This window comes from Chlamydotis macqueenii, chromosome 11 (genome assembly GCF_036417535.1).
Source record: "Chlamydotis macqueenii isolate bChlMac1 chromosome 11, bChlMac1.mat, whole genome shotgun sequence".
Classification (NCBI taxonomy): Eukaryota; Metazoa; Chordata; class Aves; order Otidiformes; family Otididae; genus Chlamydotis; species Chlamydotis macqueenii.
This window is the reverse complement of record NC_141566.1, coordinates 14,011,588-14,037,146: the sequence shown is the minus strand read 5'-3', so window position 1 is coordinate 14,037,146 and position 25,559 is coordinate 14,011,588. Positions and strand designations below refer to the sequence as shown.

Here is a 25,559-nt window from a genome sequence, read left to right as displayed (position 1 = left end):
AATACTGGTCTTATTTCAGGATAATACTACATGCTTCTGAAAATTTGCCAAGCTTTGCAAATTAATGTGAATGAACAGGACATTCAGGAGCTGCTCTCCCATTTGCAGGTCTGGATCCAGATGTCCCCAAAGTCTAGCCACCCTATGAGACCCTGCAGACCAGGCGTACGGCTCTCTGACGACCTGTCCAACTCACTTTTCTCATTGCTAATCACTGCAGCAATCCCAGCAACACTCAGCGGTGTAAGCTGGTTAAAGCCGTGCCATGAGCCTGAGCGCTCGCTTACACCAACTCCCTGCCTCGCCTTGCCCCAGCCGCAGCTCTAACGGTAAATCAGATTCCCTCTAAGAGCCTTTCACATCGCTATGGCATTAAATAGTGGCTTTGGGTACACAGAACTCAGGCCTTCCAATATTCTTAGTCCTTTTTTGCAACATGTTCCTGAAATTGGGACTCTGTTTCTGAAGTTGTTCTTTTAAAAAATTGGGGTTTTTTTATAACATCTCTCATGTAGCTTTGACATCTCTGATGACCAGCAAGACAAAGTTCTGGCAGTAACCCTTGTGGGATTCGATGAGAATGAAAGGGTAAGGAATGAAAAGGATCCCACATCCTCATAAGAGGCTTCAAAGCCCATAGACCACTGCCCACCACAGATACGAAAAAGCTCCTTAAAATAACTCACTACAGCCCTTCCAGTCTTGTGGATGTAGTGATACTGGACAAAACACATGGTGCAGGCTGGTGCTGTGATCTGTATCCCGTGAGGCTGTGTGGAGTCCCAGGAAATGTGGCCAACGACCCTGGGAGCTCCAGGAGGTGAAGGATGCATGTCTGCAGGGCTGCGGAGAGCTGTCACCCAGACAGGCTTTGCAGCACCCACAGATGGGCATTTCTCCTCCAGAGCTGTTAGAAATGCAGTTCCCAGAGTTCTCCTTACCCAAGCTGTGTGATTTCCCTGTTCCCGCACCCAGCAGCTCTCCGTCACCTGCAGCACGGCGTCACGCAGGCCATGCTCGCACCCAGCACGATGCAGCCAGGCTGTCACAGGTGGCGACAGGAACCACAGCGATGTGTCTAAAGTGAAGCTAAAAGATGAAGGTCAAGCTGTTTGCAAGCAAAGCAGCTGCTCACGGAAGGATGCGGCTTGTCCCCTGCCTGCCATCGAGGAAACACAGACTCCTCCGTCCATCCCGAACCATGCCGGCTGCCCGGCTGGGCCAGGCGTGCTCACGCCCCTGCAAACATACCTGTGGATTAAGGAGGGAGCCCTTCAGCCCTAGTGCCCAGTGTCCCAACAGGGTTGGAGATAAAGCTTTAAGCCCTGAAAATCAGATTTCAAAGTCTTAGATTTTCTGACAAGCGTGGTTAAAGCACGCACCTCCCGGCACCCAGGGCTCAGCCCCGCACCAGTGCTGTCACAACAGCAGATGGCACCCACCAAAGTCACTATGAAAGCAAAGGAAAAACTATTACACTAAAGCAATTAGAGTCTTAGAAACCACAAATTCCTCCACAGGGAAAGCCAATATCCAAGAACAAAGAAATGCTGCCAGTCCGACAAAAAAGGCGACCCATTTCTGCAGGAAAACATGTGCGGTGCAGCCCAAGCCATCCTGTTCTCCGGCAAAGACGCAGCAGTTATTCACCCAGGGCAGGCAGACTGGTGCACCGTGATGGTCCTCAGCTTCCTCCGATCTCTTGCACAACAGCAGCGCGGGCAGGTTGGGGTGAGCTGCCTTCTGCCACGGCCCCGCACCCCGAGCACAGCCGGCAGCAGCTCCCAGCCCGCCACCATACTGGGATGAAAATCAAAACCCATGGGAAAGACCTCGGAGTGGAAAAGCATAAACAAACATGATTTAAATAAAAAGATAACAGGAGAGTAGTGTAGCCCCTCTGTTGAGCCCACTCACCTCTCTTAAAAAAAAAAGATCGGTTCAAGGCCTGCCCACCAATCTGCTCCCAAAGCCACACCTTGCACTCTCTGTGCCTCTGCTTCTGCCCCAGGACTGCTGCTCCCCGGAGCACGGGGCTGTGGGGAGCACAAGGAAGAGGGTCGTCTGCCGTGCTCGAGCCCCAATCACTGAGTCACGAGGCTGCACTTGGACCACGGCACTGGTGAAACAACAGCCTGGCTATTAAAGTATTGACTCTCCACCAGCGAGCAAGTTGGCTGGCATTTTAACAGGAAACTCAATGAAATTACTTCAACAGAAATGTGCCCACAAACGCCAACGCAAGGCTCTGCCTTTGGCCAAGCACAAGCACAAAGAGCCCGGCACAAGGAAAACTCCAAGCAAAGGTCCTCATCCTCAGATCCCTGCTTGTCCTGCTGCGCTCCGCCAGCCCCAGCACGAACCCCTGCCAGACAGAAACCACTAGAGAGAGTTTGAACTGAAGGTTTAGCACGGGAGTTACCCGTTAACCAGGAGGGAGGAATTTTAAGAATTCAGATTAAATTGTCACCTTTCTGTATCCATTTGCAAAGCTTAAAAAATTCCTTGTATTTACTCTATAAACAAGGCTTCACAATGACAGCTGGAGATATTAATGTGAGGAAGCACAGGAAAGGACATTTCTATTTTAAACTTTTATTGCCTGAAAAACAGTAGCCACTTGTCTTCCAGTGTTCTGCATTTGTATACCATATAAACATGCCAATGTTTTTATTATTCTGAGATTGTTTTCTCACAGAATTACAATAGGTATAATCCAAGTGATGTGAATGTACAGAAAGTGAAAGAAAAATGTTTAATTCAAGGATTTTTTTAAAACTGCAGCCAAAGGAAAACCATCAGAAAGCTTTTGTATTTTCAGGCTGACTCTCATTTAAAACGGACAATATTTAGAGAAGACAACAATTCAAGGGCAAACCCGGCTAGTTTGTCTCCACTTCAACCAACACGCTCTGCCCTTTGCATTCGCACGAGCCCCACGGCGTTTCCTGTTGCGCGGCGGAAGCCAAGCCCAGAGCAAACCCCAGCCCAGCGCAAGAGCTGCACCATGGATGGCCACACTCAGAGAGTGGTGGTCAACGGCTCAATGTCCATGTGGAGACCAGTCACGAGTGGCATCCCTCAGGGGTCTGTGCTGGGCCCGGCCCTGTTCAACATCTTTGTCAGTGACATGGACAGTAGGATAGAGTGCACCCTCAGCAAGTTTGCTGACGACACCAAGTTGTGTGGTGCCGTCGACACGCTGGAAGGGAGGGATGCCATCCAGAGGGACCTTGACAGGCTGGAGAGGTGGGCCCGTGCCAACCTCATGAAGTTCAACCAGGCCAAGTGCAAGGTCCTGCACCTGGGTCATGGCAATCCCAGGCACAAATACAGGCTGGGCAGAGAATGGACTGAGAGCAGCCCTGAGGAGAAGGACTTGGGAGTGCTGGTGGTCGAGAAGCTTAACATGAGCAGGCAATGCACCCTTGCGGCCCAGAAGGCCAACCGCATCCTGGGCTGCATCAAGAGAAGCGTGGCCAGCAGGTCGAGGGAGGGGATTCTCCCCCTCTACTCTGCCCTGGTGAGACCCCACCTGCAGTACTGTGTCCAGTTCTGGAGCCCCCAACACAAGAAGGACATGGACCAGTTGGAGAAGGTCCTGAGGAGGGCCACGAAGATGATAAGAGGGCTGGAGCACCTCTCCTATGAGGACAGGCTGAGAGAGTTGGGGCTGTTCAGCCTGGAGAAGAGGAGGCTCCGGGGAGACCTGATAGCGGTCTTCCAGTGCCTCAAGGGGGCCTACAAGAAAGATGGGGAAAGGCTGTTTAGTAGGGCCTGTTGCAATAGGACGAGGGGTAATGGTTTTAAAATAGAGGGGGGTAGATTTAGATTGGAAATTAGGAAAAAATTTTTTACAAGGAGAGTTATAGAACACTGGAACAGGTTGCCCAGAGAGGTGGTGGAGGCCCCATCCCTGGAAACGTTCAAGGCCAGGCTGGATGAGGCTCTGAGCAACCTGACCTAGTCAGGGATGTCCCTGCTCCTTGCAGGGGCGTTGGACTAGATGACATTTGAAGGTCCCTTCCAACCCTAACCATTCTATGATTCTATGATTCTATGTTCAGCTTTCACATCTCACGGCACACACGGCAGCACGTGTAGACACACACTGCTCCATCTCCGCCCAGCGCAGCCGGACCTGCAGTGCTTCCTCCGTGCCTTCGATGGAGAAACTGCCGGGTTCGGCAGCACCCGGGACGTGGGGTTTTCTCACATCTTTAGAAACGAAGCTCAACCCAGTGCACGCATCCACACTCACAAAGCAGCTAGAGACACGAGTGATCCGAATATTAAATGTGACGGCTTTTTAGAGCAGCTAAAGAAATAAGAGGAAATAGCTCAGACCACAGATACATCTAAATGCATTGCCTCAGACCGTACAATTGTTCCCCAAAATTCAGTGAGCATCTTAAAGCCTATCTATTTACTGCCTCATCTGTTGCAACCCTGTAATGCATTTATGTGGCAAGCCTGGCAAAGCCCAAATTTTAAAACAAATCCCAAAGGATCAAGTAGGTGAAATACACTGAAAATAGGAAGCAAAGTAAATCTGGGGAACTGATTGAAAAGCTAAAGGGGGGGAAAAAAGGAAGCACGCAACCACCCTTTGGACATACTAGTCACAGTCACATCGCTTCTGAGACTGGCAAAAGCCCAGGGCAGAGAGGGACCACTTCCCACTGCAATGCGCAGTCTGGAAACGCAAGGATACCTCACAGACTGCAAAGAGAACTCCCCATTTTTTATTTTGCTCATGAAACCTGACAGTACATGGGAGAAAACTTACTTGGCAAACTGTATGGGCACATGGAACTGAGGAATTTCTATCCATAGAAAAGCTTTTCCGAAGTCAGGGATTCAACGATCTCAGGTCAGGGCTCTCCCAAACTCTGTAGTCTTTAAGAGTTTGTTTGTTTTTTGGTTTTTTTTTTTTTTAATTGTATATTTGTGACTCTTCCCTTTTTCTGCTCCCAGTTCCTATACTGCCATCTGATCCTGTTTACAAGCTCTGACTCTACAGAGCTCCATTTTAAAAAGCTGAGATTCGCACATAATTCATCATTCCAGGAACCTGAGTGTAAGAAAGAGCAACGAAAAGTGGGAAATCCAGAGCTTGACTATCCAGCACCTGAAACTGCCATGACCCTGTACAAAACCAGAATAAAGTCTCTGCCCCAAAGACTTTGGATTCAAAAGCACAGGAGAGAGGGGAGAGGTGGAAACAGAAATGAGGGGAGGAAGGGCAACCAGGGAGACAGCGTGAGTCAGCACACATGGCAGCAGTCACAACACGACGCAGCCTTGCTGCTGCCAAGAGGTTTGTGGGCTTCTCAACAAAGCCAGATTTTGGGAGGAAACCAGAGGAGAGGCAAGGCAGCAGCTCTCAGCGGGTGATGGGGAGCTTGTGCCCCTGAGCCTGCCGCAAAGCCCAGCACTCAGCTGGATGTAACAGCAGGGCCCAGGGCAAGACGCAGAGATGGGCTACAGTAAAATCACAAGGATGAAAAATAGTCAATAAAGCTGGGCATGAGCAGGCCAAAACTATTTTTACACTGGCCAGAGAGAAGGAAGTTTAAAAACACAAGAGGAATGCCCAGACAGGAATCCTGGCTGTGCTGAACGCACAAAAATGCTGAGCTTGAGATCACGGGGGACAGGGGAGCGATGGCCTGTAGGACGGAAATACAAACACTGAGCGTTTTGTGAAATGCCAAAGGAGGAAAACCTCCTGAGAAGGAGGAGGAGAGGAAGCAAGGAGAGGGAAGGGTGTCAGGAGCTTGTCCCAGGTGCTGCAGGGGTGGGTGGGATGGGGGCTGTGGGTTTGGCTCAGCTGGGGATGGGGCCGTGCTAGAGGCAGGTGAGTGCAGATGCAACATCATGGGAAGAGGGGCCTGTGGAGGGGCTGGGGCTGCGTAGCTGGAAGAGGCGGGAGATGGGGACAGGGAGGCCAAGAGGCGGTGGTGGAGTGGGTGTGAGCTGCAGACAGGAGAGAGGAGCCCTGTGGGCAATCAGGGTCGAAGGATGAGGTGAAGGGACCCAACAGGGAGAAGCTGGGTGCCAACATGGCTCAGAGCAACACTCTGTACAGCCCTCCCATGGGCAGCGAGCTGCCAACCTCGGAAACAGCTCCAATGTGTCTGCCCGCTGCAAGACAGCCTGTCCTGCACCGCACTCCCTGCTCACCCAAATCCTGCATCCCAGAGCAAAACTGGCAGCACTGCCTCGCGTGGATGCTCACAGCACACGGATGGACATGGATGCTCTGTAGCCCAGAGCAGAAGAGGAAAGCAGGACACAGGCTTGCATGGGCCACACCAACACATGGGAGCAGATCCATGGCACGCCAGCCCTGTGTGGGCTCTCCTTTCCCAGCAGCAAGCAGATCCTCCCTCAGGCAGCGTGGGTTCTCCCAGTTGCTAGGTCATGTTTTCAGCAGGGTACCCCAGCACCTCCTTTTTCCCCTGCAGTGCTATACCCTGAAAGGAAACCTTTGTGGTCCAGGCAAGCAGAGTCGCCCTTCCTCCATCCACAGCACTCCCACAACAAGCTGCAGGACTCGCTTTGTCTCTTTTACACCCAGAAGTGGGTACACAGGGCAAAGGGAGCCCAGCAGCCAGGCAACAGGAGACACAGCTGCCAGTGCATCATTTCCAGGGGTCTCATTAGACGGGTGTCTGGGTGAGAGCCCCCGTGCTCCCATTTTCATACAGGAGTTATGTGCCAGTCTGCACCACGCTCCAGCTCTGAAACACAGCGCAGACAGCACCTCTCTATCCCTGCTCTGCATTAAATGGAAATGGCTGCATCTGACAGGAGCTCTCGGAGAAATAAAAAGCCATGTGGTGAGGAAGGGGAGGATGGGTGCACAGTCCTGGCACCCTGCAAGAAAACACTTGCAGTGAAAATGACTCACGCTTTCCACCCGAAAGTACGGAGCAAGAGCCTGCCCCCTCTCCTGTGCTTCCCTCCACCCCGCTCAAGTCCTGTGCAAAAGCATGTCACCGACCTACATGTCCCTCCTCCTGCCTCGATGGCCCCTGTGGCAGCAGAACCTCATCTGAGCGCTAGGAAGGGCAGACTGGGTTCTGGGATTTTGTAACTCAGATGTCTCCTTTTTCAATGTAATGTCCAATTCTCTAGTGACAAAGCAAGCGTCTGCAGATATCAGCACTGACTCTGAGAGTGGTGTAGTATCAGTGCAAGGCACTGGCTTGGAGGCAACTTCAAAAAACAGTCAAAAAATTTATGTCAGTGTAGACACACAAACATTGACCTGTCATTACTGCTTAGGCCTGGCAAATAAAACTAATTTAGGCCTCAAAATATCTTTAAACTGGCTTAGAAATTTCACAAGTCAGAATAATCAGTGTATAGCTCTTCAATTCCCTTACACTTCTCTAGAAGTGGACTCCACACTTCACAGCCTTTAGCAGATCCCATTTTGAAACTTAGTTCTGCAGCCACAAGGGCCAGGAACGCTGTTTTTTCCTGAAAGCTTGAGATTTTTGCATAATCACTTAAGCAAAGGAAACAGCTGTCAGAAAGAAGCTGCACTGCAATGAAGCAGTGAGAGTTCACTGCCAACCTGTGAGCAGCCCCGGCTGCGTGGCAGTGTTCCCACTCCAGCCCACATGCACTTTGCCTCCACACATCACCTCTGCAAGTGGTGCCCTGAACGAGTGCAGTCAATAGGAAAAGCTCCGTCGGAGGTGAGCGGTAGCTCCGTCGGAGGTGAGCGGTAGCTGGAGGCATGGCCTATCTCTAGCAGAAGCACGCACAGGATGGTCCAGCGCTGCTCTGGCACAGGGCAGCGAATTAGGGCAAGCATCTGAGCTTGCTTTCAGTGTTCTTGTCCTCTGTGCGCTGACCTTCCTCAGGATCACCAAGTGCTTCCGTATGAGAGACATCAGTGACAGCTCAGTACAGACTGCCACGGCGTCTCCAGTCCCCAGACACTGGAGTCCCCTATGTCCCTGCCTGCCCAGATACATCCTGGCTCAAATCCAGCCCTTCTGCACAGGGAGCAGTGTGTTTCTCCATCAGTCAAGCTGCACCTGCATCCAGCTGAGCATCTGCCGCAGAGCATGAGAGACGTGACAGCACAGCACAGCTTTGATTTTCTCCTTGGAAAACAATAGCATTAATAGAAATTGGCAAAAGGGTACTGGCTTCTATGGGACAGCTGAATTTCGGCCAGATATGACTTCTCTAAACATTCTGTAAGCACAGGCGTGCTAAAAAAGGAAAATAGTAATTACAATGACAATAATACATGTTATTTATATAAGTTCTTAACTGGAGCATCCCAAAGTGCTTTTCAGATGTCACTGGTATTTCATCATTTATTTATGTAGTATCAGTTTTATATTTAGCAACCCATTCCAGAATAGCCAGCTTCAGAATATCTTAAAGCACATGAGCAGAACCCCTCCCTTTCCTGCCTGCTCTTAAAAACTCTTGTTTTTCACTCAAGAAACCACTTGTGCATGGGGCCGAGCCAACTGCGCAGCCCCTCCCCAAAGGCGAGCAGGCGAAATGCTCCTCGGCTTCAGTGGGCCACGAAGCAGGCCGGGCAACGGTGAAGCGACTCACACAAGCGCGTCCAGCAACGCTGGGGAAAAACGGAGCAGGAAGTCAGAAGACGGTTTTGGGTTGCCTTAGCAATACAGCCAACAGCCCCAGCAGGGAAGTCAAACCCCAGAGATGTCAGCGGTGGTTTAACCAGCTCAGGAAGTTGTTTGTTTCAGCCCCATCTATCCTCCTTCTTCGGGCTGCAGGCATCAGACGCAGGTGCACATCGCTGCAGCCACTTTCTTTTTTTAGACTCTTCTCCCCAGCAAATGCAGGAGGGCCTGTGGACGGGCGCAGTCAAAAATGCCGTTGTTGACAGACGCACTTCAAAGTTTTCCCCGGATGAGGACACCCACACGAACTCCAGCGTTATGCAAAGGGACAAGGGAGTTACTTAGGGCTCCCCAGGCACAGCAGAAAACGCTGAACTGCACGTGAAACCTGTCTGAGCTGAATGAACTCTCTTGGATCCCCAAACTGCCACAGAAAGAGGCTGTCTGTTGGCAGCTGGGTTTGCCTCCCTGAAAACCAGCTTTGTGGGCATTTAGTCCACCTCACCCGGTACCATCACCTTCCTCCAACAGATGGATGGAGGGTCCTTTCTCCTTACCTGACCGTGCCTCTCCTACCTACAACTATCACAAACCCAGCCCCCTGCCAAGGCACAATGCTTCCCTCCAGTCCCTGCTCTGGCCAACTCTGTGTCCCCGAGGGCAGAGCCACGGGCTTGGCAGGCTGGCAGGTGCAGGGCCAGCCGCCATCCTGAGCCACGGCTTCCTCCAGATCTGCTGGGAGAGGTGCCCTGCTTCGCACAGACCCTGCGGCCCAGCTCCAACCCGCATCCCGGGCTCCTGGCCGCTGCCAAAATACAGTCAGACACGTGGCTGTTACAGAGAGCAACGCACAGCACTTTGACACAACCGGGTCCTAATACCGCACAGGGGAGATGTCACCTTTCCGGCTGCACCCGCGCAATGTCCCCGCTCTGGGGACAGAAGGTGCGGTGGGGATGCCACCCAGCACGGGGCCAGGAGGAGGATGATGGGGCAGGGAACGCTCTGGATCGAAACAGGCAGGGTCTCCTTCCAGCTGCAGCCACTTCGCAGGGACAGCACTGTGGCAGGAGATATTAATAGCGGGGAGAAAAAAATTGCATTTCAGCAAGAAAGGAGAGAGGGGTGAGAAGGGGGTCAGGAATGAGCAGATCTGACCCCATTAGAGAAGCAGCGGGAGGCAGAGAAAAGCTGTAACGATAAGTCAGGGCTGCATTGAAGGAAAGCGGAGCCAGGAAGGGAGAGCTTTGATTTGTACTTTTTAAGGGAATGAAAGAAATGGAGGGAGAAGGTGGCAGGGAAACATACTCCAGCGATTCTGAGATGACAGCAATGGCCACAAAGGCGTACGAAACCACCCTTTTCTTTCTTGGACAGAACGGGAATGAGGAGGCCAATTAACCAGCAAAGCTAAAGCACACATGTGCTCTGAGCCTGGCTGCTGTTCAGCTGCCGTGTGTGACCATGACTTGCACTCTCAGGCCACAGAAATGTCAAAAGCTTTGTGTAATTTTGAATCATTAGAGATGATAAATCAGCGTGCAAAGGGCTAAGTGAAATGCGGTAAGAGCCACCAAGCTGCATATATAAAAGGATGCTAAAATATGCACTACAGCAGGCAGTCCAGGTTCAAAAGCTTCTGGTCCTGGGAGGGACTCTACAAATATCTCCAGATAACAGAAGAGGCTGAAACAAAGCCTGAGAGCCATCCCCTCACTGGATTTTGAATGCACCCAATCCCCAACCGCATTGCTGGCATTAGCTGCAGGCACCAACAACAACCATCTGTTCCAGGCGTTTCACCGCATTGACGGTGGCAGGTTGGGGCAGACGCTGTCAGTGCAGGGATACCTGCGTTTTCATGACACTGTCCTTGGCACAGAACAAAGCACTCTCAACCTTGTCCAGCAAGAGCTAAAACCCCAGCCACATGGCCAGGAAAATGTGATAAAAGGTATATGCACATGTGCGTAAGGGCTGGATGCGTTGTTCTCCTCCTATAAGGGGCAGGAGGACATATATATTTACATGATGCCTTGGGAAGGATAAGGTTTAACGCCCATTAAAAGCTTGTCACAGCCTCCAAAAACCTCAAGAAATGGACACATTGACTGCAGCCCATCCTGTAGTACCCACTCCTCAGCGCACAGGCATGCGTGGGGGAGCAAGGCATTGCTCCGTCTCTTCTGGACTGGGTATTGGTAGGAGCCATGACAGAGATCTGCTAACTGGCCCCAAACAGCTGCACAGTGTACCTGGGTCCTTGCTCCTCTCCAAAAAACAGAGAAGAACTCCTCTTCATTCAAACACTCCTCTTCATCCCCTGCACAACCGATGTGAGCTCAGGCAGGAGTGAACCAGGACATTTCCACGGCACGTGCTACCCAGAGCCACACCACGGCACGCAGCCAGCACTGAGCTAAATTCAACCCCTTACAGCACATGAACCCCAGTTCAGGAAAGCATGTGATTAATTTTAAGAATGCTTTTAAGTGTTTTCTTGAATAAGCCCCTGTGAGCAATAATCTCTCTGTAAGCACTTCCACAGAAGTCACCCGAGCAAGCTGCGGTGGCCAACCCCGGCGGCACCCTTCCGCAGAGGCCAAAACCTGCCCCGGCTGAGCCAACAGCAAAACTCCCACCCACTTACGCAAGGGCAGAACTTCCTCTGGTCTCTTTTGATGTAAATTATGCAAACACCCAACAGGGAACATGCATATATTCTGCGTCTCTCTTGAGCACCAAGATCACTACACACACTGCATATAAACAGTCCTCACATTGATCAAAGTGAATTTAGCTTATCAAAGGAAGATTCTATGCAGAAAGCCAATTTCCTCTGCATGAGTATAAATTCTGACACTAATAATATTGTTTGAGCCGAAAAATACCACAGAAAGAACAAAATGCCTTTTTGCTTCCAGTCAAAACCTTCTTAACATCACCATTAAGGAGCTTTTTATCTCCTATTGTGTGTCTGCCTGAAACTGAGCCACACATGCAAGCCCAGCCCAGCCAGGATCAAACAAAACTCATCTCCTCGCAGGCTGCCCACGATCTCATGGTGAGGTTTCAGGGTGTGCATCCCACGGCACCATGTTAACACAGGAGAGCAGATGCTTGGTTTGAATACGTCCGTACAGCAAGAACTGATGGGGTTGTTTGCAAGCAGAGGTTCTCCCACATTGCGATAGCTGGGCGTTCAGATGCTGGCAGACGTGGCCGAGAGCTGTGAGCGTGGCTGGGTGCCACTAAACTGCACCTTGGGGTGCCCAGGGACGCACCACCAGGCTGTCTGACACCCAGCGGCTCCTTCTGAGATCAGGGTCTGCATCCTTTGTAAATCTCTATGGTGAAGCATTAAATGTATCTTCACTTAATCTGTATAGAAATGATCTAAAGAAAATCGGAGTAATTGCGCGAGACTTAAAACCACCACCAGATGAGTAGTTTTGGCAGCACTGTGGGAAAACGGATTGTCTGGGTTTTGTCAAGCGCTTGCTCCTCTGATCTCATGTCTCCCATACATTTTATTTCTCTGTCACAACACAGCGAATGACACCTTTGGAAAACTTGCAACTGTCTGGAGACACTGCCCTCTCCTCCTGGGCCCCTGCCGCTGCCAAGTGCATCGCTCCCGGAGAGGGGAGGCGCAGGGAGGCTCTGGCTCAGCCTTGGCCTTACATGCAGGCAGGGCAACAACAGACCACGTGCAGCTGATTCGGGTCCTGAGGCAGAAGGTAAAGCCTTTGCTATTCTCCTGGCAGTGCCACAAGACCCAAGATTACAGATCTCATTCACCTGCATGTGTGCTCTTAAACTGCTCAACTCTGCAATGCTCCATAGCACTTTTGCGGGCAAAGCAAAGATGGGGTGAAGGAGAGGTGCCCAGGCACCTCTGCCAGACCAGGGGACCACGCACCAGAGCATCCCCCTGGGAAGGGCTGAGCTCCATCTTGCAACTCTCCCACAGCCGCCCAGGTCCCGAGTCGGCCAGCGCCTTGGGGCAGACTTCTCCTGCCCTGCCCCAAGACTTTCCCTTCCTTGAACACTCAGTGTGGAGAGGATGGGAGGAAGGAGATTGCACTGAAGGTCTGAGCCAAAAATCATTCGTGCCTATCCGCCGCCAAAGGTCCCTGGCTGTGCTCCTTGAGGTCTAGCCCAGATGTCTCTCCCAGATATCATCAGCACTTTGCACTCTGGCTCTGAATTTGCACTTCTAGCACAGTATTTTAATTCTGGTGCCCCAAGGTTTCAGCTGCAGGTAATCCCTTGGTTAAGAATGGTTTAAGTTATCACACTTAAAAATTTCCTTCATATTTTACTGTCATTTATCCCACCTGCCGACTTAATGCTTTTGCTAAATTTCTCTGTTTATTTAAACAGTGACCTTGTTTGTCAGTTATTCTGCCAAAACTCCATCCATGAGTTATAATCAGTAGCACACATCAGGGACCATTCAAAGCTGAAATTGATACAATCTGCCCTACAGCCTCGCAAAGAAAAGCGCTCAGAGAGAACCAGGGTTCCCACAGACCCTGGCTGCCTGCGGCACCACCAGCACTCCCAACTCCGCTCCGCAGGGCTGTGCGTGCTTTCAAGGGATTCCTGCTGAACTCTTTTTCCTTGCCAAGACCTCCCTTACACAGGCTGTCCATGAACATAATATAGGGCCAGAACGACAGCCGGGACACCGGGAACACCAGCGCAGCAAGAGGAAGAGAGCCCCAACTGAAAGCTGTCTTCATCCTTCCCCATCCACGGGGACTGAAGTGCCTCCAAGCTTCCTGCCGCAGCCTACACCTACTTTCACTGCTACAGCTCCGGATTACAGCTCCGCTTGTACCATGACAGGAACAGCACTGACAGCATCCTAGCAGTTGGTCCAAAGGGCAATGGGTGGGATACGGGTACCCCTGAACACCTTGGAAAGGGACAGCCTTCCTTTGCTGCTGCTGTCTGACCACCGCCATATCCAACACTCCCCTTTTCCCAGGTACAAAAGAGTGAAGCTCTGCAAGAAGTCACTGACCAAGCTCCCACCAACTTCATCCCAGCTTTGAGCACCAAAGAGAAGCATAAATATTCTCCTGGTGCTAGACAAGCATAAATCATAGAATCATAGAATCATAGAATGGTTAGGGTTGGAAGGGACCTTCAAAGGTCATCTAGTCCAACCCCCCTGCAAGGAGCAGGGACATGCCCGACTAGATCAGGTTGCTCAGAACTTCATCCAGCCTGGCCTTGAACGTTTCCAGAGATGGAAAACCAGGAACAGAAACAACATGCCATGAGCTTCCCTGCACCTGCAGGACAGCACTTTCAGAGCTGCATCGTACCAGACATCATGCTCGCTCAGGCCAGCCGCGCCAGAGCACAGCGCTCCTGGCTGGAGATGTGTCTCAATTTAATGCACAAATTACAGCTCCATTCAAGCTGACTGCTTCCATGACATTAAAAGCTTTCTTTGCCAAGGCGTTTTAATGTACTAGTATTTCATTCACTGACTACAAATGGCCTCTTACTCCAGACAGTTCCTTGTCTCGAGGGAGTGCCTTGAATGCCCAAAATGCTGAGCTCAATCTACACATTGGAAGAGTCCTGTAGCACCCACTCTTCCTGTGTGCTCTCGTATACGCAGCACGAGCTCTGCTCCCCACCCCTTCATCTCATCCACCCTCACCACCACAAATCCTCATGGTCTCAGCTACGGTTGCCCAAAGGCAAGCAGAGAGCCAAGGTATCCAACAGGATCACCGAGGGACAGGCAGGGTGTCCCCAGGGTCCCTCCCCCAGGGGAGTATTAAACTACTCACATGCTTATTGCCTTAACATCACCCGCTGTGTCCAGGCTGCGGGAAGGGGATGGGACCTGCCAAGCGTGGTTCCTAGTGCAGCTCCAGCCTGATTCAGACTGACAGAAAGCCCCAGCTCCCCACATTCCGGCAGATGCCACACTGCATACTGGCAGCCTGCTCCACCCACTTACCAAGCACCAGCCCCTGCTCCCCATGTATCGACCACCCCCTGCCTCCCAGGGGCACCTGTGAGCTCGGCACTGCCCCAGGGTGAGGCAGAGCTGGGACTGCAGCTTGCTGGCATGCACCAAAAATGCTGGGGCCTTCCATTTCCCCAACTCTGCCTGTGGCAAGGAGTGGGCAGACGGGTAGGGGATACATTCATGCCACGCTCTGCAGCTGCCCAGCTCGTTGGTGCCAAGGCTGAGCTGGAGTAGGATCAGAAACTGCAGCTTTTCAGTCTCCTCCTCTCTCCACCCTCCCGACAGCCAGCACACCAGAGCACAGACATATCTTCCTCGCAAGGACGATAACCTGGTAAATGGAGAGGAACCACCTTTTTCTTGGAGCAACCTGGAAAGCACTAACCTCATCCTTAAACACTGAGGGAGGCCAAAGTGCCATCTCAGACAGCCCGATAAGTTTATGCCACCTCCTTCCCCGCTCCCTGAACACTGCAAGTGTCTCATGGCTCTTTCTAGTGATGCAGAAGCACTGGAATTTATCCCTCGCTGCTGAACTGTTGAAAGCAGGAAACTCTGCCAAGACCTAGGAATCAGAGACACCTGCCCCCACCATCCTCCAGCGCTTGGCTGTGAACACATGAAGCAGCACAGCAGCTCTGGGGGATGTGCCTGTCAGAAAGAGAGAGCTGGCAGGGACCGTGCGGGCAATGAAACCCTAGAGAGGATTAGAAAGAGCATGGCAGCTGACGGATGCTGGACTCCATCGGTTCCTTTGGGTTGCTGTCAGGGTTTTATTTATTTTCACCTGCAGTCCCACCCACCCCTTCCCTCTCTGACAGAAGGCACCTGGCAAAGGCACCGAGTAACCATCTGCCTGTCAGATATCAAAGCTCTTCAAGTCCTCTACAAGCAATTCCATTTTTAATGAGAGGTTCCATCAGCCTTTACAAAGCATTTGTCCCTATGTATTGTTGATGAAAGAGGGAAAGCAAGTGACACAGGAGCCTGCAATGATCCCTGAACAACCGCACATAGGAAGCAATGGCCATGGCACTAGGAAATCAGACTGGATTATCACCCTGGCTTTTTTCAGCTCTAGAAATCAGTAAGTTTAGAAGAAAACTCTGTTTTTTTAATAATTGTTTAAAAGCCTCCATTTATTTAACAGCACTTGCAGACAGCAGAGAACTAATAGGAGCTACTCACTGAACTTGTACTGCACTTTCTGCGCATCCTATTGACTCACCTTCCATCAACGCCAAGGTCAAAGTTGATTACACGCTAGAGTAATTCAATGAGCAACAGTGAAACACATCCAGCAAAGCCCAGGGAGGATGCGAACGGGCCCCAGCATCCCCTCGGGGTACAGCAGCCAGTTTGCACAGCTGTGAGCACCAAGCCAACCTGCTGCAGCATCCCACACGCTGGGATGAAACGCATCTCATAAAGCACGTGGCTTTCGCCCTGGACACTGGAGCGTGATTCCCGGGATACATCGGGCTCTCGGCTGACGCCAGTGCCCATGCCCCTCTCACCTCGCCAGGCCGTGCCCCCCAGCCCCGCCCTATTTATTTGCCAGTTTTACACTGCCCGCGCCCTGTGCAGGGTGGGCTCTGCTGCCTGCTCGCTCAGTGCTCCGCACGGACCAGTTCTTGCTCATTCCCGCTCCCACCGCACCGGCACGGACGGAGCCCGGGCGCTGGATCCCTGAGATCCTCGCATCCCCGGGCACGGCGATGGCCGGCGGGGGGAAGGGGGAACGGCGAGACGCGACACACGCTGAAGAGAGCCCGAAGAGGGAATCCCGCCCCTGTCCTTCCTCATCCTCATCATCCCCATCCCCTGCCTTGCTCAGCCGTGCCTTGCCCATCCCTTGCCCAGCGTTTCCCAGCCCCTGCCTTGCGCGTCCCCCACTCTGCCCAGCCCCGACCCAGCTCTACCCCTTCTCTATCCCCTGCCCAGCCCCTTCCTTTTTCTCTTCGCCCGACCCCGCCCGGGAGCTGCCCCGAGCCCAGCCGGACCGGGCCGAGCCGAGCCGCGCTCACCAGGGCCAAGGAGCTGCGCACCGCCTCCGAGACGCTCTGCCGCAGCTCGGCGGCCGTGCCCGGCTTGCTGAGCCGCTTGGTGAACTTCCTCACTTCCGACATGGCGACATGCTCCGCGCCGAGGCGAGCCGAGCGGGGCCGAGCCGAACGGCGGGTGGGCGCGGCGGGGCCGGGCCAGGGCCGGGCGGAGCTGCTGGGCGGAGCCGGGGAGGGCCCCTGCTCGGCCCGGCCCCCGCTTTGTCCCTGCGGCAGGTGCCGGCCCGGGGCCGGTGCCTCTTGTGTCCATCCCTCATCTCCCGAGACCCTCGTACTCCGGCACACCGAGCGCGGCCGGGGGTCCGTGTGTGTCCGTGTCGTGTCCGTCGTCGTCTCCCCCCACCCCCCCCCGCTGCAGGGGCTGTTCCCTTGGCGGAACTCCGGGGAGGCAGCAGCGAGGGCACAGGGGTGCTGGGGCCCACCCGAAGCTGGCAGCCTACAGCCGAAGTCACTGGACGTTTATAAGAACGCTGCCCGTACGGCTGAGCTGGATCCGGGATCAGATCTCGCTACTGAGCATCCCCAGCCAGAGAGGGGTCTGCTAGAGGAAGGTGCTTGGGTTACACAGGCCCCCATCCCGTACGCCTGCCCGGCTGCAAAAGCGAGAAGTAAGGATGGGGAATGAAGGTTCCTTAGGACTGGTTAATCCCTAGTCCTTGTTACTTTGCCCTTGTCCACTGTTTTTAAGGATGGTGATTTTGAAATTATGATAGAGGTAGAGAGCCATTGCTCCTTGATGTTTTGTACACTAAAGCCTTACTTTAAGACTTTTTTTTTTTTTCTTATTTTACTGTGTACTGTGTCTTCACAGCAGGATACTGAATTGGATGGAGTTGCGATGTAGTCATACTCTTAAGGAATTTACACATATTGTGCCATATGGCTGATTAAATACTATTTACAAAGACTTCGCTGGAGTTGTATGCATGCTGTCAGCCACACAACGTATAGAGAAATTGTTTAGATTATGAGAGCCAATCTGTAGTGGGTAATGAATACAGCTATTATGATCTAAACCATTCATTATTTGTGACTTCTAAAGCATGCAGGCTGGTTATAGTTCTGTTTTTAGAAGTTCACTGAAGGGGCAGCAGACACCATTTCACATTAAACTGCTCTGAGTTTTTACACCACAGGCAAAACAAATCTAAAAGTTTGTTAATTACCAAATATCTATTAGATGAAGGACAGAAAAAAAAAAAAAAAAAAAAGAGTTTATGAGCCAGAGAAGTAGCATTTTCACAAAAACAAAGCTATTCCAAATCTGTCTAAATTAAGATTAAAAAAAAAAAAAACATTGTGAGGCAAAATGTAGCACACAGATGTTCATTTCCTTATCCCCACACCCATGCACATTCTTGCAGAGATTTAATCAACCGCTGCAAACCATCACATCATACAGCTCCAGCAACAGCACTGCTATGAGCTGGGCTGGGCTAGAGTGGTAAGTAAAATCGCTTAGGTCTCCTTCACCTGGAGAGGTAACAGAACAATGCTTGTCACAGTGCGGGGTAGCCCGGTTCACCCTGCCTGCTGGGAGAGTCCCTGACCCCTGCAGAGAGCATGAGCCAACACAGCACTGATGATTGTGGGCTGTGCACTCACGGCAGTGTCATTTCTGCCTTCGGTTGGCTAGATTAGGAAGAGTTCTGAGAACCGAGGGGCTGAGGAGAAGAGCGCTGTGATGGGTCACTTGACAGGAAATAAAGTCATCCTGAGAGCACCCAGCCCTTGTTTTTCCTGTCAGAAGCAAAAAGTTCCTACTAATATTATGAGCTTGGTGTGGTGCCAGCGAGAGGCTGCATCTGATCAGCTGCACATCAGCAACCCACTCAACTGAGCTAAGCAGACATGGAAGACCGTGAACAGTGAGGCTGGTTTTTTTTCGAGCTAAGCATGAAAGCAAAAGGAAAATAGAAGCAATGGGAAGGACACATCACATGCAGAAAGCTGTGACTCCCTCTTAGGAAGGCCAAACATCAGAATAAGAGTCTCAAGCACAAGGAGTACTAAGGCAAGACAACAGCAGCCACAGCATCACCGTGACAATACAAGTCCAAGGTTGCAAGGATTGTGGTTTTCATCTCCTTTTGCATGGGGAAGAAAGGCCAGCAATGGTTTATCAGCATAAGGCAGGAACCCAAGCACAGGCAGGGGCATTCTGCAGGTGCTGAGGAATTGCACTGCCTCAGATAACCACACTTTCTTGAACCCAGCCTACCATAGGGAACTCACAGTTTCATTTTCACCTCTTTATTGAGACTAGAGCTTCAAGGTTCCTAGTATAATTTTGATTCCACACCTTTCCAAAACATAAGCATTCCTTGAAATCACTTCCATTTTCTTCTCATGTATGCAGCTGCAGCATCTCTTTTGCCTTTAGCATATTCAATCAAGAGCCCTGAGCACCAGGCTCTCCAGCTGATGGGCTACAGCTGATGGATTGCCTGCCCTTGTCCCATGCACTTACTGAAAGCACAGGAACTGCAATAAACACCATTTCTCTGAAGAAAGAAAGTCTTTGCTGCAGGCTGAGGCAGCTCTTCCTATTTGCTTTCCCTATCACCCTCTCCTCATCTAGTTCAGACAGGGAATTCCTCTTTCTGAGGAAAGAGTTAAATTCCACGGAAACATGCTCTGCTACTGGGTAGGCTTTATGACCCACCCAACCCAAAAGGAAATTTCAATAAGACAAATATCAACACAGAAAAAATAAATAAATAAAAGGAAAAAAGAGGTGGATCTGCTGAAACAACACAAAGTTGACTGGCAAAAGGGTGATCCAAAGCTCCCAGCCTGCAGCAACTTTTGACTTTGAATATCAGCCTTAAAAAACCTGAACCATCCTTACAGCAAGCACGGAATTAAAGCCATGACCCTAGAAAAACAGTGGAAATTTCAGTGTTTTGCATTACGTGTGTTGATGGTGAAACCACACAATACCAGGGTGTGGGCAGAGCTGTCCAGGCTACTTCAGCCAGCAGCCAAGGAGATTTGAAAGGGAGGGAGAGATGACACCACACTACAGACAATCTTTTCACCCTAGAAATCTCAGTGTTCTCAGAGAAAACAGCATAGTCAGGCAACCTGAGAAAACTGCAAAAGGAGACATATGCATCTTTACACGACTTTCTAGAAAGTTAAATTCTTATCCACACCCATTCCAGCCTTCAGAACAGCTGAGGTTTGCTTCCCAAACCATCAGAGGCATCCACACCTTCCTGGCTGATCAGAGGGTGAGCAGCAGCCCCAGCTCACAGTGACCAGGGAGGAAACACACCAGAAGGTATGGCCAACATGGGTGAAACAGCTCTTCTGCCACCTCCGCTCCAGATCTGGCGGGGAGCACAGACCACAAGAAAACAAAATTTGCACAGGACATCAAGTGTGGGAATCCTTCTCATTTACAGAGGATGCATTAAGGCAGAATCAGGGTGTTTTTTGTCTAACATCTGTCAGTCGGCAGCTGACACTGATACAAGGTCTGGAACCATATATAAGGGACTCCTGGACCAGCTCTGAAAACCTCCCAAATGAGTGGAAATGTGAGTGGCAGTTTAGGATTTCATTTCTCACAAACCATCCAAGATAAATGTCATTTAATAACATCAGGAAATAATTCTCTGTTTTGCACTGCCTTCTCTAGTTATCTGTGGGCCTTTTTATCACCTGCAAATGGGCCTATCCCAGAAAAACACTTAACTATGTGATCAACCTTAAGCAGGTCATTAATCGCAGTGCTTCACTCCACTGGAGAGGGGCCTGCATTCCTGCAGTGAACCCGCAGCACTCAGTAACCCAGATCCAGACAGGCTTTTTTGCTGGGGAGGGAGAGGATTATAAACGCCATTACATCTTCATTTCCCAGCTTTAAAATTCCTGTGAGATACAGCTGTGTGTTTTAATGTATTTCAAATACTTCAAGATTTAAAAAAAAACAACAACGATGTGGCCTTATACTTACCTCTCTTGATAACAAAGCCAAGACACAGGCTGCTGCAGGTACACAAGTGAAGAACTCTTTAGGCAATTACAATTTCTTTTTTTTTTTTTTTAGTGTGTAGCTCATGCCTCCTGTCAAAGCAAGGGAAAAATGATGTATCTGAGTAACCTGATTAGACCTCACTCCTTAGCCATATACACAGCCAGCCAGTACTTCTGGTGCTCTCAGGAGAGGTCCTGTTGTGGCACCAGGGTGGTTATAAACGCCCTGCAAGGCTGGATACAGCAAGGGCAGCAGTTGGGGCTCCACAGCTTCTGCTGTTCCTGACTATGTGCCACCTGTCCTGTCTGCCAGCTCGTATCACGTACTGCTAGAGGTATCAATGGGACTGTCAATAAGCAGCTACTTACTGTTGGCTTCGCTATGCCTGTGAAGGGAGCACGCTCCAGCTGTGCAGCAATAAATTGATGCTTAATTCAGGGCCACGAAGTCCGTGGTGTTAAAGGGCTGCCCTCTGCTGACTTACCCAGGATTGCATGGACACAGCTCCTCGAAGATGGGGGGAATGCCAAATCCAAGTGCTGCCTTTCCCAGACGGGCACCGTCCGAGTTAGCACTTAACTCAGCGGGACCAAACACGGCTGCGCTTTGGGAAAGGGCTGCTGTGCTCCTTGTGTTCACCTGCCGCAGTGCCTGGGAATGGGAGTTGCGGCAGCTACGCTGTGTCCATGGCTGGTGGTGATGCATGCTGTGAGGTCCCGCCAGCGTCCACCTTCATGGGTGGACCCTTCAAGGGTCTGCAGGGGCCACAGGTAAACTCATCCTTACACGAAGGGTCAACATGAGGGGAAAGATCACCTCCTTTGAACTGGTGCCACACTATTCTTCATGTTGGCCCTTGTTTCTGCATCCTGGGTTACAACTAAGCAGATGGGAATGATGGTATGAAAGTACAAGGTTTGGTTTAAGAAGTAGAGCTGTATGGTAATGAAGCAGAATCCAGCTTATGAGTATTCCCCTATTTATCTTCCTCCACTTGAAGTCTTTAAAGATAATTTACAGTAACTGCCACACAAGAGGGTTATTAAGATCTCACACAACTCCCATGAGCATCTCTCTAGCATGGACAAAGAAGACAGCAATTAAGAGGAGGATATACACAGCTGCTGGACATCCCACTGGGGGTCAAAATGTCATTGCTGCCTGGGCTCAGCCCAGTATTTTACAGGACAAGTCTGTGTAAAAAGGCAGAAGAAAAAAGTGGTAAAATCTCCTTCTTGTTTGTTTGCTTGACATGCTAGGCCAACTGGAAAACAGCATGAAGGGGTCACCATCGTTCAAACAAATCTATTTCGCAATATGCTTGCCAGCATTAAGTACTGCACTTAAATCAGGCCAGTATAAGAATCTCTCACCTTTTCAAAATTTCTGAAGTGCGTTACTGCTCTTGAATATGTTTCCAGACAGCAAAAGCAATGAGCCACAAAGGCAGCTGTGTGGATCTCCTGCTCCTTGTGCAGGAACACATACCTGAGGAGTTGAGGTTGTCTGGGCAGTGGTCTAGGCCTTTCCAATTCTGTTTTCTGGATGCCTCGTGTAACTTTGACCCTCCAGGGTATGACAGTAGATCCATTTGAGAGCTCTTGCCTGCCAGAACAATTCTTCATCTTCACCTTGAAGACAAGAAGGCAGGAACAAGGCTGAAGTCCTGTGCTAAAGGGGATGCTTCCATAGGCAAAACTGTTTGACCAAGCCCAGAAGCAAGACAGGTCTATTGATGAAAAACTGGGTGATTTAGGGACCTGGCTCTATCACAGTATTCAGAAGGGTGCTGATCACAGACAAAGAAGGAACTGCAGGCTGAACAGGTTGCAGCATGGTCTGGTCTAAAAGAAGCTCTAATTGGTATTTATTTTGGAACTCCGTGTCTCTCTTGAGCCACTTTTCCACATGAAAGAATGAAATCTTGGCCATCAGCCCCACTACCCACTCAAGCTTTCCACATCTTTCCTCAGAGGCAGAACAGTGATGGTTGGCTGGGGTTTTTGTACAGAAGGTATTACAATTAATTCTTGCAGACACTCATCTCTCCTTCCAGAGACAAAACTTCCCTAGCTTCAGTGGCATCAGCAGAACTGACACTGTCTTAAAGTGAAGCAGGTATGACAGCAGCTCCCACCCATGTCTCACAAGATAGCTGTTCTCATGTGAGGAGCTCTGCTGAGGTTAAGTCTACCTGTTGATAGCACTGATGCGGGTTTCTCCCTTTTGACCGTTACTTTTCTTGCTTCACAGACGACAACATGCATACTTCAGTTCTTCAGGATTTGGTAGGCAGATGTTCATCTCAAGGCACCCAAGTGTCTAGGAGCACAAGCCCCACTGAATTGGATAATGTAACTCCAGGATTTTCACACTTGTGAAAATCAGATTCACAGGTTAGATTCTTCATCAAGGAAACTAAAGGTTATCTTAGAGGAGACAGCCTGCTGTTGCCTGACATTAAATTCACACTACACAGGGCTTGTCAAATGCTTCCTGGGTTCTGAAAGTCTTGTAATAATTTCCTGGGTTTGCATTGGAGCCAAAGGTCTTTTGTCATTAAAAAGTCCATGTTCAAAACACAGAATGATAGAATAGAACAACACAAGCCTCTTGTCTGGGTCTGTACTCAAAAATTTTTCAGTGCTCTAAATCAGTCCAGCATCCTGTGTTTGCAGCCTTCTCCAGACTGTATCCTATGCCACAGAAGTTTATTTAGGCTTACAGACAACAGCCAAGTGCAAAAAAAAAAAAATTAGAAAGTTTTTTTTTTTTTAAAAGTTTTTCTGGTTTCAAGAATAGCATTCATGTACCAGAAAAGGTCTAAATCAGCAAAAGTGCATGGATAGCAGATAGAAGCAATGGCCCCACAGAACTGAGGAAAGATTCCATTTTGATAACAATTTCATCCCCACGATCAATTTTCTTTATAGTTTTCCTCAGCTTAAGCAGAGTACCCATTTCGAAGTATCAGCTCTTAAGGTTACTGGCTGTTCCACAACGAACCAATTCAGGCGATGATCACTGCTCCTCAGGTAACCACTAATTTCCAGTCCAGTGCCCACTTAATTTTGCCTACCACAATGAGATCCAAAAGCATGATGTCCTATTGGCTGTCATATCTTCTGAATTAGGAAAAAAATACACCTAATCTTACTGATTTTTAGAACGCTCAGCAACATTTGAAAGGAATTGTTCCTTAGTTTTTTTTTCTTTCAAGTACAACAGGTCTTTAATGTCCGTTTCTGCTCTGAATTAGCCTATTTCTCATTTGAAATCACATTTTCCCAAGCTTGACTGCTTTAAACACAAATACACAGTAGTTTACTATGAGAAAAAAGAAAAACAAATTTAAATTTAAGTAAATGCACACATTCACTCATCAATTATTACTTTTTAATGTTTTAGAATAAGTTAGCTAGAGCACCAAACAGCTGGGGATATACTGACGTGGTTTGTGGCAAATAATAAGAATCTTACATACACCTGTGACAGGACAGAACTAGAGAAATATTACGCATTTTTTAAAGGAGTTTATGTCCTGCTCAGACAACCTATAGCACATACACTGGGGAAATACAGAGCATGTTTGGCAACATGCTCACCTCCAGTACTAGAAAAATCATCACCAGGGGTACAAGCATAAAACCTACCAGCTCGCCATGTAATTTGAGGAAAACCAACTCCACTGAAGTCTCAAAATCCTGCTTTTCACAAATTACCCCAAAGCAAATCCAAGTACCATCTGAGTGGCACTGTTGATCATGCCGTTCAGAATGTCTATAGTATCTTGCAAGAAGCATGACCTCAATAAGAACTTACTGAATTTGTTTTTGCTGAGTAAGTACATCCTGTAAAAGTTAACAAGGCCTCCAACTGTTGAGCCTTTTAATTGAAAACAGTTTAGAGGAAGCTCCAGCAGCATTGAGTTTGAAAAAATATCGTGCAAGGTCTTTCAGAGCTTTCCATGAACTGGAAAGCTTTAGTCTTTCTCAAGTTTTCAGTCTTGAGGCTACAAACACTGAAAAGCCAGGGATTAAAATGAAGTGACTGTTAAAGACACGGATCAACAATTATCCCAGCTTTGTGTCAGACTGTTGAGCAGTTATTTCCATAAAAACAGAACCTGTGGACAAACTGAACAACTTAGACACAAATTCACCTAAGCGAAGCCCAGTAAGACTAAAAAGACCAAAACAGCATTGGGACATTTAGATACACAAGTAGAGGAAGTAAGTGAAAAAAAAAAAATTGAAGATGAGAAGAAATCACTGTGAGGCTGGTCAAACACTGGGACAGGCTACCCAGGGAAACTGTGTAGTGTCCATCCCTGGAGATATGAAAAGCCCAACTAGACATGGTTCTGTGTAGCTTGCTCTAGCTGAGCCCATCTGAGCAGGGGAAGTTGGACTAGAGCTCCAGATGTCTCCCTCAACCTTGCGTATTGTATGATTCTGCAACAAGCTCTTCTGATAATCACCATAATACAGTGAGAGCCTTTACTCAGGAGAGTACTTAAGGATATGCTTACATTTATGCCTGAACCCTACAAAAGTCACAGGAGTTACAGTTAGTGGAAGCACAAACTTATTTGCATAGTTCTAAGCATATGCTCATTACTTACTGCAGTTAAAGAAAAATTTACCCACAGGCTTAAACAAGTACTCAGGTCCTTTTCTGAATGGCCTTTTATCTGTTCCTTTGTATGCAGCACTTGGCCTTACTAGTTTTTTTTGTGCTCCATTTATTTAGTATTACAGTCTCATCAGACCTCCACACAGAAGCCTGAAGCACTGTCACTAAGAACATACAGGAATAAATGACCAGCTTCTAATCACGTGAACTGAAAAGCCTCTGTAGCATCCTGGCAGCAGGCCAACACT

At 49.6% G+C, this 25,559-nt stretch overlaps 1 protein-coding gene across 3 annotated transcripts in view; it reads right to left on the bottom strand.

Moving 5' to 3' along the window:
* Positions 1-16,796, bottom strand: part of DOCK11 (dedicator of cytokinesis 11) — an 85,535-nt gene extending 68,739 nt beyond the window's left edge. For all 3 annotated transcript variants that reach the window (XM_086756729.1, XM_086756731.1, XM_086756730.1), the window contains exon 1: positions 16,656-16,796. In XM_086756729.1, the coding sequence (XP_086612855.1) occupies positions 16,656-16,757 (102 nt within the window). In that variant the 5' untranslated portion in view covers positions 16,758-16,796. The remainder of the gene's footprint in view (positions 1-16,655) is intronic.
* Between the last annotated feature and the right edge of the window lie 8,763 nt (positions 16,797-25,559).